At 49.7% G+C, this 12,040-nt stretch overlaps 2 protein-coding genes and 1 long non-coding RNA gene across 4 annotated transcripts; 1 reads left to right on the top strand and 2 right to left on the bottom strand.

The window, feature by feature from the left end:
* Positions 1-229: 229 nt before the first annotated feature.
* On the bottom strand, positions 230-5,823 carry HOXA1 (homeobox A1). Of its 2 annotated transcripts, XM_035253569.3 has the most exons (3): positions 2,772-5,823; positions 2,474-2,568; positions 230-2,002 (listed from the first exon to the last, which is right to left on the bottom strand). In XM_035253569.3, the coding sequence occupies exons 1-2, from the start codon at positions 3,120-3,122 to the stop codon at positions 2,509-2,511; spliced, it is 411 nt and encodes a 136-aa protein (XP_035109460.1). In that variant the 5' UTR covers positions 3,123-5,823; the 3' UTR covers positions 230-2,002; positions 2,474-2,508. The 2 variants fall into 2 exon arrangements, with proteins under 2 accessions (XP_035109460.1, XP_002807080.2); XM_002807034.7 differs by having other exon boundaries at positions 2,474-5,823.
* On the top strand, positions 3,379-7,461 carry LOC103794762 (uncharacterized). Its single transcript, XR_622197.4, has 2 exons — positions 3,379-3,606; positions 6,985-7,461. It is a non-coding gene; the product is annotated as an uncharacterized LOC103794762 (long non-coding RNA).
* A 7-nt stretch (positions 7,462-7,468) lies between these two features.
* Positions 7,469-9,885, bottom strand: HOXA2 (homeobox A2). Its single transcript, XM_002751454.7, has 2 exons — positions 9,314-9,885; positions 7,469-8,672 (listed from the first exon to the last, which is right to left on the bottom strand). Exons 1-2 carry the CDS (start codon positions 9,699-9,701, stop codon positions 7,933-7,935), a joined length of 1,128 nt encoding a protein of 375 aa, XP_002751500.1. The 5' UTR covers positions 9,702-9,885; the 3' UTR covers positions 7,469-7,932.
* Positions 9,886-12,040: the final 2,155 nt, after the last annotated feature.

Here is a 12,040-nt window from a genome sequence, read left to right as displayed (position 1 = left end):
AGGAGTAGAATGAGGGCCCCATCCTCACAACAGCTTTATACTGGAGCTAATTAAATGTGAATCTCTTAGCTCTTGGTTCACTGATGTGAGGAAAGACTGACTGAAGACAGTTTGGGCTTTTGAAGGGAGTTCTGTTTATATATACGTCAACATCCAGTTGGAGGTGAAAAGGTTAGCACTTGACCCAGGAAGTATCCATGTTTGTTTCAAAAATAAATCTGCTTCATAAATTTCTTCACCAGTCTTTTTTTTTCATTATGAGCTTTGATTATAATAAAGGAGCTGTAATTTTAAAGAGAATCAACCTATTAAACAGACATTGGTTAAGGGAAATTATACTCATGGGGGAGTTTCAGCTACATGATAATGGAAAACATTAACTTTTATTCAAGAAAAGTTTCATCTCTTTGAAAATATTTACCCTTCTCCCTTTTCCCACATGAAATGTGCCAATGTAGGAATTAACAAATTGTAGCCCAGCCAAATACACGGATGCTTAAGCATACCTGAAACTTGTATATATATTTATTACAGACATCCTAAAACCCGTAAACTCTGCTCTGGATCATATCACTCTAGAATCTCAGAGCTGTTCTTGATTGTACAGGAAATGGAGAATATCATAGGCTCACAAAGGATAACTGATAGAACTCAGTGTGGTACTTCGGGAACATCAAACATTGTGCGACATGCAAAAGACTTCACGAATCACACAAAATATACATTCATTGTGCCATCCATCACATTAACAATTGAGCTGAAAATACAACATATCCAGCTAAGATAACTGTGGAAGGAAGAAGTTGGTTGGAATAATACTTTTAGGTTCTGGATTATCCAGCACAAATTTTAAACGGAGGGTGGCCCGAGAAGAAAGGGGTAGGGATTAGGAGAGACTTAGCACGGGAAGCCTGGTTTCTGAACTTTGTGCTCTGCAGGCCTTCTTAACTGTAAGAACAAATTGAGGCTACCCTCTGAGGCATCCGATTGGGTTTAAATGAGGGAATTTGTTCTTTCACCTATAAGCACATATAAAATTGTACCAGTTTTGAGAGTTTGCCCACCCTGTTTTAGTAATCTAATCTAAACATTTCTAGAAAATCTGTAAAAAGATAAATCTCTCAGGACAAAGTATTTACAAACAGCAAACTCACACACATGAAACTGAATTAAATTAGGGATGAATTAGTTGTGTAAACACATAGTGCATCTCTTCTTCGTGAGCTACTGGACTCTCCTTTTACTACATCCTACTTTCAAGGGCAAGGGAGGGAAGAGCTGTACATGTAGTTAGATAAAAAGATGAGAAGATTCCCTCTGACATGTTTCTGTTGGCAAAGGGAACTATTTTCCAAAAGGGCATCTGAAAGGAACAGCAGGTTCTGTGAATTCTCCTAAAAGCAGGAGGGATGTTAAGGCCCACCAGAAAATTGATGCTGGCACCCAATCTGGATTAAGGTGTTAACCCTTACCAAGTCTCTGGTCCAGAATTATCTGCAAACACATTATCCTGGCCAGGAGCTCCCCAGATAGGATCAGAAAGAAAGACATTGTAAATGGAAAGAAAAATAAGCTAAGCGTGTGCTTTGGGTAAGAAGTCCTAGCCCAAAGAGATGCCTGGGCTGTGGTCAGGGGCTGGAGCCGCCTCAGTGGGAGGTAGTCAGAGTGTCTTAAGTAGAAGACCCCGGGGAAGGAACGCAGGGCGAAGAGCTGGACTTCTCCGAGGATTCCTCGGCCTTCTCCTCGTTTCCTGGTGGGGTGGCTGGAGAGATGGGCAAGAGACCCTCCTTCTCCCGTTTCTTTTGCTTCATTCGGCGGTTCTGGAACCAGATCTTCACTTGGGTCTCGTTGAGCTGCAGGGAGGCAGCGATCTCCACCCTGCGGGCGCGCGTCAGATACTTGTTGAAGTGGAACTCTTTCTCCAGCTCCGTGAGCTGCTTGGTAGTGAAGTTCGTGCGCACCGCGTTGGGTTGGCCCAGGTAGCCGTACTCTCCAACTTTCCCTGGGGCAAAGTGGGAAGCCATGAGACGGAAAGGTAAAAATTTTTAAATCAACTTGAAATCCCCTACACACTTCGTGGCAACACTCAGGTAAAGGAAAGATCAAGAACTCAACACAAATCGAGCTGTGGAGGGTGAGTGATAAGGTGTAAAGTGTTAACCTGAAGTCAACCATTAGCGTGGTCAGACGGTGATTAATGGAGCCTGGAGATATTAACAGACCACTACCTTCACAATCACCATCCCCACACACTTCCTACTTCCCTAATGTATAAAATCCTTGAAAACACACCAGTCCCTGAAGCTTCTTTGCCCCAACACCTCTGGGCACCCTCTCCATGCTCTTCATGCACTACAACACTAGTTCGATACAAAAGCCTTTTATTTTAAAAATTATTAATTTTATTTGGAAATTAAGCATATCAGCTCCTTCCAGATTAATCAAGGAGCATCCACCAACCTCCAGGACTGACCTGTTTTGGGAGGGTTTCTTTTGACTTTCATCCAGTCAAAGGTCTGCGCTGGAGAAGATGTCTCTGATGCAGGGGAGCGACAGGCTTCTTGGTGGCTGGCGTGGAGAGGGGACAAGGAGTTATTATACGTAGCCAGGGCCAGGCTCTGGTGCTCTTGTCCATATGAGTGGTGAATATATTGAGGCGAGCCCACCGCGCCCCCAGCATAACCCTGGTGGTGGTGGTGATGCTGGACCATGGGAGATGAGAGATTTCCAGAGTAAACAGCGGGCGCGCACTGGGGGTACCCACCACTTACGTCTGCTTCCTGATTTAACGCATAGGGACTGTAAGGCGCACTGAAGTTCTGTGAGCCATAGCTTGGACCACAACTCGAGTGGGAGTAGGACACCCCCAGGTTCCCGGAAGTCTGGTAGGTAGCCGGCTGGGGGTGGTGATGGTGGTGGTGGTGGTGGTGGGGCGAACCGATCTGTACCCCCCTGCCCACTAGGAAGCGGTCGTCGCCGCCGCAGCTGTTGGCACTGACCGCGCACGACTGGAAAGTTGTAATCCCGTGGTCCGAGGGGTAGGCTCGCGCTGAGCAGGTCCCCGAGTCGCCACTGCTGAGGATGGGGTATTCCAGGAAGGAGTTCATTCTTGCATTGTCCATCTGTCACTGAGTGACCTGGTCCTGCGAAGCCCTGGGTGACCGTACCAACTTTCTCACTTCCTCCATGGGACCAGAGAAGAAAAATGACATGAATGTACAGTGCGCAGGAGGGGGGGGCCGGAGGGCGGAGGACGCTATGGGAGGGGCACGTGACGGTGTCAACCAATGGCTGAGCCTCCTGCAAAAGTTTGCCGGCTTCCGCGGTGATGGATCACCATTTCAGTGGCATTTAAATCCCCGGCGCTCCTTCATCTAGGTGACGCGCAGTCGCCCCCCCAGGCAGCCCAGGCGGCGGCAGCTGCGGCAGCGACTGTCAGGCCGATTCGGTGTGCTGCGGCGAAGGAGAGCAGAGCCTGCCTTCTGCGCGCGCCCGACTCCGCTGCTCCCTCCCCCTCCGGCCTCCGAGAGGTGGGGGCTGGGAGGCGTCCCCCGTCCCCGTCCCCTCCTCCTCCCCACCGTGCACCGAAAGATGAACTGGCGAGAGGTGAGAAGGGAAGAGGCCTCTCGGCTCTCTCGGGGCGGGAATCAGTGGGCCAGGTGGCCGGAAGTACGCGGGCCGAACCTGGAGCGCGCCGAGCAGGAAGGCCGGGAATCCGGCTGACACAGTGCCCCGGGTTCCCAGGGCGACTCCTCTGCTCTGAGGATGGACTGGGAGGCCGTGGGGCTGTGAGGAGCGCAGAAAACCGTGGCGGAGGGCGAGGCTGGGCCACCGGCTCTCCAAGCTCGGAATGGATAAGGAAGAGCGCAGAGGGCTGGCTGGGTGAGCGTGAAGGAGACGAGGGCAAGAAAGAAACTTTCCTCTCTCCTGGATGGTCTCCGAAACTCTCTCCCAACTACCCTTTCTCGTCGTTAGCATGGCAATGAGGAGCTTCTGTAATTCGACCGGCGGTGGGGGAGCGGGGGCGGGGGCGGAAGAGCCCCGAAAACGCCGGGGGCGGCCAGGCTCTTCTTCCCCACCCTCCCTCTCTCCTCGCACTCCGCCCCTTTCTCTTCCCCCTCCGTCCCTTTATCTTCCCCCTCCGCCCCTTTCTCTCCCTCCTCCGCCCCTTTGTCTCCCCCGCTCAGTTTTCCACGGGGAACCCTCCGGGATGCGGAACTACTAGCCGCCGGATTTTGAGGGGTAGGGGGCGGGGGAGAGAGATGACGTGGCCAGCGTGGGGGCCGGGCCGTGTGCTGCAGGCCATCTGCCAGCTCCCGGAGACCCAGGAGCCTGCGTGGGCCTCACAGGGCCAGTCCACAGCTCCAACAAATTACGCTGAACTCCCCTCGCGTTCCTTTTTTTCTGGAGAGGGATGTTAGAAGAAAGAGAGAGCTTCCTTTTATAACCCCCCTCATTGTGCTGCACGTCTGGAGTGGGTGTGGGGACTGGCAGGTGGGAGTGGCGGTGGACAGATGGCTGATGGTGGACGGAACACTTTACCCCAACGTCACCTCCTCCCCTTTCCAACGGACTGTGTAGTTGCTTATGAGAACCTTCTAGTCTTTGCCTAGAAAGACACGTGCAAATCTGAGTGTCATCCCAGGCCAGGGGTCCTGTTCCCCATCACCCTCCTTCTACCCTGAGGCTGATGGGGTAGTTAATTGTTGTTTACTATTAGGTTTCACGTTAACCCTGGGCTTGTAGAGAGAAAAACCCAAACAGATCAAGAACTGATGCAATCTTGGGTAGGAGAAATCGAGAGATCATCCAAGAAGCTTTACAGCCAATGCTGTATAAATTTTACTCCAACCATGTGTACAAAGTTGGAATCCGACAGATTAAATTTATAGTGAGGAATGTATGTGGGTCTGGAGTTTCCACTCCCCTTCAGCCTTTCCTCCCGTTAGAACAAGGAAGTTTTTTTTTTCAAGGCAGGCACATTTCAAATATGTTAGTCACCCTTTCAGTCTTCTGTATTCTCTTCTCCACTACTGAAGTTCCCCCCAGACCTGTCCCCTCAAGAAAGAAAATCCACGCAGACCTTTGACCCTGGTCTCCCTCAGTAGCAATGAAACATTCTCCCCAAACATTTCCTTTTGGAATGGTATTTCTCTGTGACTTGGATCCATCCCAAGCATGGTTAAGAGGGAGCACAGGCAGGAAAGGTCACCCCTGCCCCAGTTTCAGCTCCTGGGAATCCTGGTTTTGGAGAAGGGGAAAGGCAAGGCAGTCCTCCTGGAGGCGGCTTCCTTGCCAGCTCCAGCTTCCCGCAGCGGGGAGAGAAGGAACTCCTGTGGGGGAGGGGACAGGATGTGAAGAGGTAGGTAAGTGCTGGCTGTGCGAGTATTCCTCCCTCCAAGCCTGAGCGAGCAAGTTGGTACATTTTCCCCTGTTGTCTCATTCCTGTACCTTGGTTGTCCTCCTCAGCCTGGATTTTCAGGACCCCTTCGGCTGCAGGGCGCCTGCCACAAAGCCAACCCCAGCTGGAGCCACTCTACCTCCTCTGCTACTTCCGCCGTCTCGGCGCTGCTCTCCTTCAGCCTCTCTTCCTCTCTCCTGGCCTCTTTTCGGGGGCATCTTGGGTGGAGTCCTTTTCTTGGGATAACGAGCTTGCACTAGCACACAGGCCCGCGGCCGCCCTCCTCTGTTTACTGCTCCTGGCTCCCTGCAGGCCGGGCGCTCGCAGCCGGGCCGGCTGTGCCTCGGCTGGCAGCCCAGAGCGCCGCTCTCCGGGAACCGCACACAAAGGCAGCCTCCCCTGGCCTTGAGCCTTTGGCTTCTGTAGCTCGATCAATTCTTTCCCAATCTCCCTCCCCCTAGAAATCCTGGGGGCCGTTCCACGGAGTAGGAGACCCTTAGCCCTCTAGGCAAGTAGGTCAGCACCCGAAGATTCGCACTGGTCTCTTGCAACGCCTTGGGAGAGTGGGTGAAAGGCAAGCTTGGTCAAGATTAAAATGATCGCCTGCAAGTGGTTTGCTTGGCTCAAAACGCCTCTTTCAGGGCTCTTTTACTAGAATGGGAAGGAATAAGGAAGAAACAAAACGCTGCCGAGGCCCTGAGCTGTTCATGGCATCCGCAGCTCAGCCAAGCTGTTGTTTTAAAAGAGCAATAAAAATGAATTATGACTAAACGCCTTCTAACTTAATGCTTTCGGACGGGGATCCCCGGCAAATACGTAAGAGGATTTTTATTTGTGCATGTGTTCCTGCAATTGATCTCTTTGACGACATTCTCATTCATAGAAAGCGTTTGATTTATGAGCGTAGGACGAATCGTATCCAGGAGCTGCGCCGCCCTGGCCGCGGCCAGGACGCCGTGCTCCGCGATGAGCTTGGGGCCGGAAACCAGCCATAGTCCCTACACTCTGCCGCCGCGGCTGAGATTTAGTGGAGGAAGGGGCAAGGGAAGGTAGGGAGCAAATCTATGAAGAAACATTGCGTTTTCCTTGGAACTTTCAAGCCTTTGCTGATAAGAGCTGGGTTCTTAAATCAACCCGTCCCACACGCATGTTGCTTACATGCTGCATTTTCTCACGGTAAGTAAGAACAGAGCTCAGAAAGGGAAAAATAAACATGGGGATACCTAAGAAGGGAGGGGGGAAAAAGCAACAACCCAGTGACACACCCTAGATCACGTTTTATTGGTATTTCATTTAAAGTGCTTTTCTCTCTTTCTAGAAACTGGCTTAATTTATAACCTACGGTGTAGAAACACACAATTTTAAATCTCAACTTGGTAACCTGACTTCGAAGCTTTAGTGATCCATTATTAACAATGTAAACAGTTTTAAGAATGAAATATTGATTTTTCTGACCCGGAAAAAAAAAAAAAAAAGAATCCTAGAGTGACTGAACCACAGGGTTGGAAAGAACCTTTTCTGGGGTGCATTTTCCAGATAGTAATCACTGTTTTGTTTTATTTTCTGTTTTCTCTATCTTTTAGGTCTGTTTTGCCTGAACCCATCAACAACTGGGAGATTAATCAACCACACTGAAAATGTGGAGGGATATATGAGGGAGGGGGTTGACATGTAGATGTTTGAAACAAACGTGTATAAATAAAAGAATTGTTGATAATGTAGTTATTGACCTGGAGACTGGTAGCTTATTGAAGAAACTCCATGTTACTCGTTCCGGGAGTTGGGGGTTTCTGTAGGCACTTAATTTCTCCACTTTCAAGAGCTTGGGCTTGGCCCAAATCTTAGACTGCCCAATCCTGTCTCTATTACAAATTTAAATCTATGGCTTGAACCTGTGCATTGAAAATCAGATCTATTCCCTTTAAAAAGAAGGAGGAGGAGAAGAAGAAGCAAAAACACTTATTAGAAGCCCTAGCCATTTTTGTTTGTTTTCTGTTTTGTTGCAGTCCATTGAAGACTTTGAACATGCCACCTTAATAAATGTATTAAAATTGAAAAAAGAAGTTAAATTGTGACTATGATTTTATTTACCAAGTTAGACTAAAAGAAAAAGAAACCGTATGAGCCTTGAAAAAAGAGGGGGAGAAAAATAAGAAAGCTACTTATAGCAAAGGAGAATTTATTCTATGAAAAATATGCATGACAGTGCATCCTAATGTAATACAAAAATAGAAAGTGAAGATACAATTATATGATCACTTTCTTGCAGGCCTCATATATTGCTCGCAGGAAATCTCAAAAGGTTGTTGAGTTAGGTTTAAAACAACTAAAACTCCAAAATAATCTGTAAAAGATGGCTCTGAAACTGGGTCAGGGAATCACTAAACAGAAAATCTTCAACATTTAAAGGAGGGAAGGGGTAGCTCAAGAAGAAAATAAAATAAAAATATGAACTCCCGGAATAAAAGAATGCAAAACCACCTGGTCAAAGGGGTTTTTGTTTTGTGATGCTTTGTTTTGCTTTAATGTTTTTAGTAATTCAGATGCTGCAAGTCAATTGTGGTGAGTGTGTCTGTAAAAAAGTCAAAACTGTCAGCTGAAATATCTACGGGACTGTCGAGGGAACCTGGCAAACTGGGCGAAACTGCATCTGAAAGCTGCAGGCAGGAATCTGTGGAGAAAACGTTAAAGTCCTGCAAAGAGGGGACCTCAAGGGCCTCGGGACTGTCATTGTTTAGGCCAGCTCCACAGTTCTGGCCCATTGTTGACAAGCAGTTAGGAACAGTGGGTGACTGGTGCTGAAAATGTTTCAGATTTTTCTCATTGCTGGTTAAAGGCGAGACTGGGAAACTTTGGGAGTCGCCATTGTGTCCATTGGGAGCCTGCTGCTGAGAGAGGGTATTTTGCTGAAAAGTGTAGCCTTCCCTCTCCAGAAGGGCCCCAGAGACGCTAAGGGCTTGCTCAAAGAGCGTCTTCTCTTCGTCGTCGTCCTCTACTTTCTCCGAGTCCTCAAGGCTTTTACATTTCCCTTCGCTGTTTTGGTTTTCCTTGCACTGGGTCTGCCTCTTGTGCTTCATCCTCCGGTTCTGAAACCACACTTTCACTTGTCTCTCAGTCAAATCCAGCAGCGCTGCAATCTCCACCCTTCGGGGTCTGCAAAGGTACTTGTTGAAATGAAATTCTTTTTCCAGCTCTAAAAGCTGTGTGTTGGTGTAAGCAGTTCTCAGGCGCCGCGATCCCCCGCCGCTGCCATCGGCGATTTCCAGGGATTCTGCGGAAAGGGAAACCAACAAGAGACACACTCACAGTTGGAGGTGGAGGGGTCCGAGCGGGGTTATTCCACTGGAGAATAAATATAGCAGAAAAGATCAACTGCAACAAAATGGCCGCCCCTGGATGCAGTAGAGCTATTGTACTGCCTTTCCTGGGAGCCCAGCCGGGAGAGACCCCATCTCCTCCACCTCTCTCGAATTCATGCCTGTGGCTCCCCCCAACCTCTTCATACGGGAGTAAACTTTATATCGGCCACAACACAATTTATAATTAATGCATCAGCTGCTTAGCTGAGCAAGAGCGATCTATCACTCTTCATTACTGTCAAAAAGCCAAACTCTAGGACAACTAGACAAGAGGAGGTCAATTCCAACTCAAATAAATCATCCCACATTACACAAGTTCGGAAAAGTTTCCCCCCACTTCCTAAAAATATGTATGTCTCATCGTAGAGCGCAGGATCCCCTTTCCTCTCCATCAAACCCACTCTTGAGCCCACAGGGGCAGGGACAAGGCAACCAAGCATCTCTCCCTCTCATTCTCTCCCAGCCCACTCTCCCCTCCCCCCACAGCCGCTCTCAGCGCAGCCGGGAGAAGGAAGAGGATCCCGGGGACTTGGGGCCAAGTCTTTGGACTGACCTTTGTGGCTGAGGCAAGCAGGGCCGGTGGCTGCTGCTGCGGCGGCGGCGGAGGCCGGCGGCAGCGCGGTTTTCTTGGCCGCCTTCTTCTCCTTCATCCAGGGGTACTCGGGCGGCTGCAGGGCGCCAGCGGGCACCGGGCTGCCGCGGCTGCCCGCGGGACTCGGCTTGGGGCGGCCGCCAGCGCCGTGGCGAGGGTGACTGCCCGGGTTCAGGCTGGGAATGGTCTGCTCAAAAGGAGGAGGAATCAGTGTCGAGTGTGAAAGCGACGAGGTCTTGATTGATGAACTTTGAAATGTATCAGCGACAGGGGGAAAAGATGTCAGGCACTCAGCGAGCGACGGCTGGCTATTGATAAAACCAATCTCTCGCTCAAATTCGTAATTCATGGCCTTCTCCTTGGAGCCCCCTCGGAGAAAAAGTTCCCTCTTTTGGAGGGGCTTTGGGGGGGCAAGGCCCAGGTAAAAGGCGAGCGCAGAGGAAAAAAAAATCTATCATAGAAGATCGCTGCTGGGGTGTTTTTTTTCTAATTCACTGATTACAGCCGTATGGGGACCGCGCTACTATTAAACTATTGAATTCATGGAGACAAGGTTGAAATTGGACCGAATTGGCTGTCACATGATTGCTTCTGCCCAATGACAATTTGGGCTTTAATCAAAAGAAGCCACTGTCTGTTTGATTGATCCAAAAAAGTCGGGAAGGAACGCCTCATTGGGGGCCAGCGAGGCTTTATTTACACTTTTTTCAGGGCAAAAATACATATATGTGGGTGTGATTGGGGATGTCCCGGAGTGCGTGGGGGCGAGGTTGCCTGTGCACCTCCTGATCTGCAAGGATCTGGTTGGCGTGTGTGCGCCTGGGAGTGTGTGAGTGTGTGAATGTGTGTGAGTGTGAGCCCTGCTGTCGGTCCCGCCAGCGGCTGCCCTCTGCCTCCCCCGCACACTCCGTGCATTGTTTGGGACTGTCGGGAAGACGCCTCGCACCTCACAAATCATTTAAGCACCTCAGTCTGACGCCTGCAGTCATTAACAAAGTAATCCATTAATCTTCAAAGTTTTGACACCCGAGGGCCCTGCATCCCAGCCACATAAGTTCTGTTAAAGCAAGAGAAAGGTGCAGAGGGAGAGAGGAGATGAGAGAGGGAGAATAAAGAGAAAGAGGAGAAGAGAGAAATGGGGAGAGAGAAAAAACAGAAAAGAGAAGAAAAGAAAGAGTTTGGTGGGGAGGGGTACCTCCTTTTCTTTCTCATTTCCTTTTTCACTTTTCCTAAAACCAGTTCCTGGATCTCAAAACTGATCTCTCTCGCCTCTGTTTTCCTTCCTGTCTGTCTGTCTTTCCCTCTTTTTCCTCTTCTCCCCCTTTCTCCCTCCCTCTCTCTTCTGTCCGCCTCCTCTTCTCCCCGCAGCCTCTCGCCCCCCTTCCAGTGTCCAGCCCAGAGTCTGCGCCCCCGGCCCATTGTTAGCAGGCTATTCCACGGCAGCTTTGCATCTGGCTCCGGCGGGAAGCGGAAAACGGGAGGAGGCTCTCGAAGCTTCCCAACCTTCCTGCGCCATCAACTTCTCAGGAGTGGCTGGAGAAAGATGCATGTGCCAAGCGAGACAACAACCCCAGGTCCATGTGTCCAAATCCCCGTAGCCAGGGCGGCGACCAGCCAAAGAAATGCTGCCCCGAGCGAGCAGGCGCGTGCGGCTCCTGGCATTCTGGGTTTCATACCCGTAGGGCTCGGGTGCGGTGAGTATTTCCGATTTCCAGGAAGTCTGTTGGAAGTTACCAGCAGGGAGAGAAGATGCTTGTTCCTCTCTCTCCCTCCCTTTCTCTTTTTTTCTACCCTTCTTCTTGTCCTTGTCGCTCTGGTTGAGGGCTGGGGTTGGTTCAGATACAGCCAATGCTCCCTGGCAGCCTGAACTGCCTCCCACACCTTCTTGATCCTTGGGCACCGGGGACGTTTGCTTCCGGGTTCTGTTGTGAGAAACAGCGCTGCGGGGAGAGGAGGCGACCCAAGGAGGAATTATAAAGGTTTTCATTCTCCTTCATTCTCTTTTTTCCAATTAGGAGACTTGAGACTGAGCGAATCTTGGACGGTGCTATAGGGTTCAAAAGATAACACCTTTAGGTTCCAAACAATAACTTTTTAAAAATCCACCAAGCCAGAAAGAGGGGAGGAGGCTCAAAGATAGATCTGGAGGTACCTCTTCCCCCCCCCCCGCAAAAAAAAACTAAGGATGGGTATTCGCTTTTGCTTCCTTTGAAAGGGACCAAGTGATCAGACTCCCCCAGGCCGGCAGGCATCAGTGGCAGGAAAATAAATCATTCTGATGGCCAGGGAGAGAGAGGATGGAGGCAGAGAAAAATCTAAGTAGAAAACAAGAAAGGCCAACCAAAGAGCAGAGACAGGACCCCATCTCTGAGGCCGGCATCAAAGAGGGTTTGAGGTGGAAATTAGATATAAAGTAGCCTGTATCATTGAGCAGCCCAGAGTTTTGCCTTGCTGATAGAGATGCTATTTTGGAAAATGTGAGGTTTTTCAGTTTTCTTGCTTTTATTCCAAACAAAGCTCTGAAGGAAGTCTGGGCACGATCAATCTTGCTCACCAAAAGCCTTGACAGCTTCTAGCCCTTAAGAACACATTTCAGCTTCCAGCTCCTTCCAAGATAAAATGTGGTCGAGCAAAGAGGAGAGCAAGAAACGCAAGTAAATAAGGAAAACTAGTCTTCAAAAAAATTTT

The sequence above is a fragment of the Callithrix jacchus genome, chromosome 11 (genome assembly GCF_049354715.1).
Source record: "Callithrix jacchus isolate 240 chromosome 11, calJac240_pri, whole genome shotgun sequence".
Lineage (NCBI taxonomy): Eukaryota > Metazoa > Chordata > Mammalia > Primates > Cebidae > Callithrix > Callithrix jacchus.
Note: the sequence above shows the minus strand (reverse complement) of the source record. Positions and strands in the feature narration are given on the sequence as shown.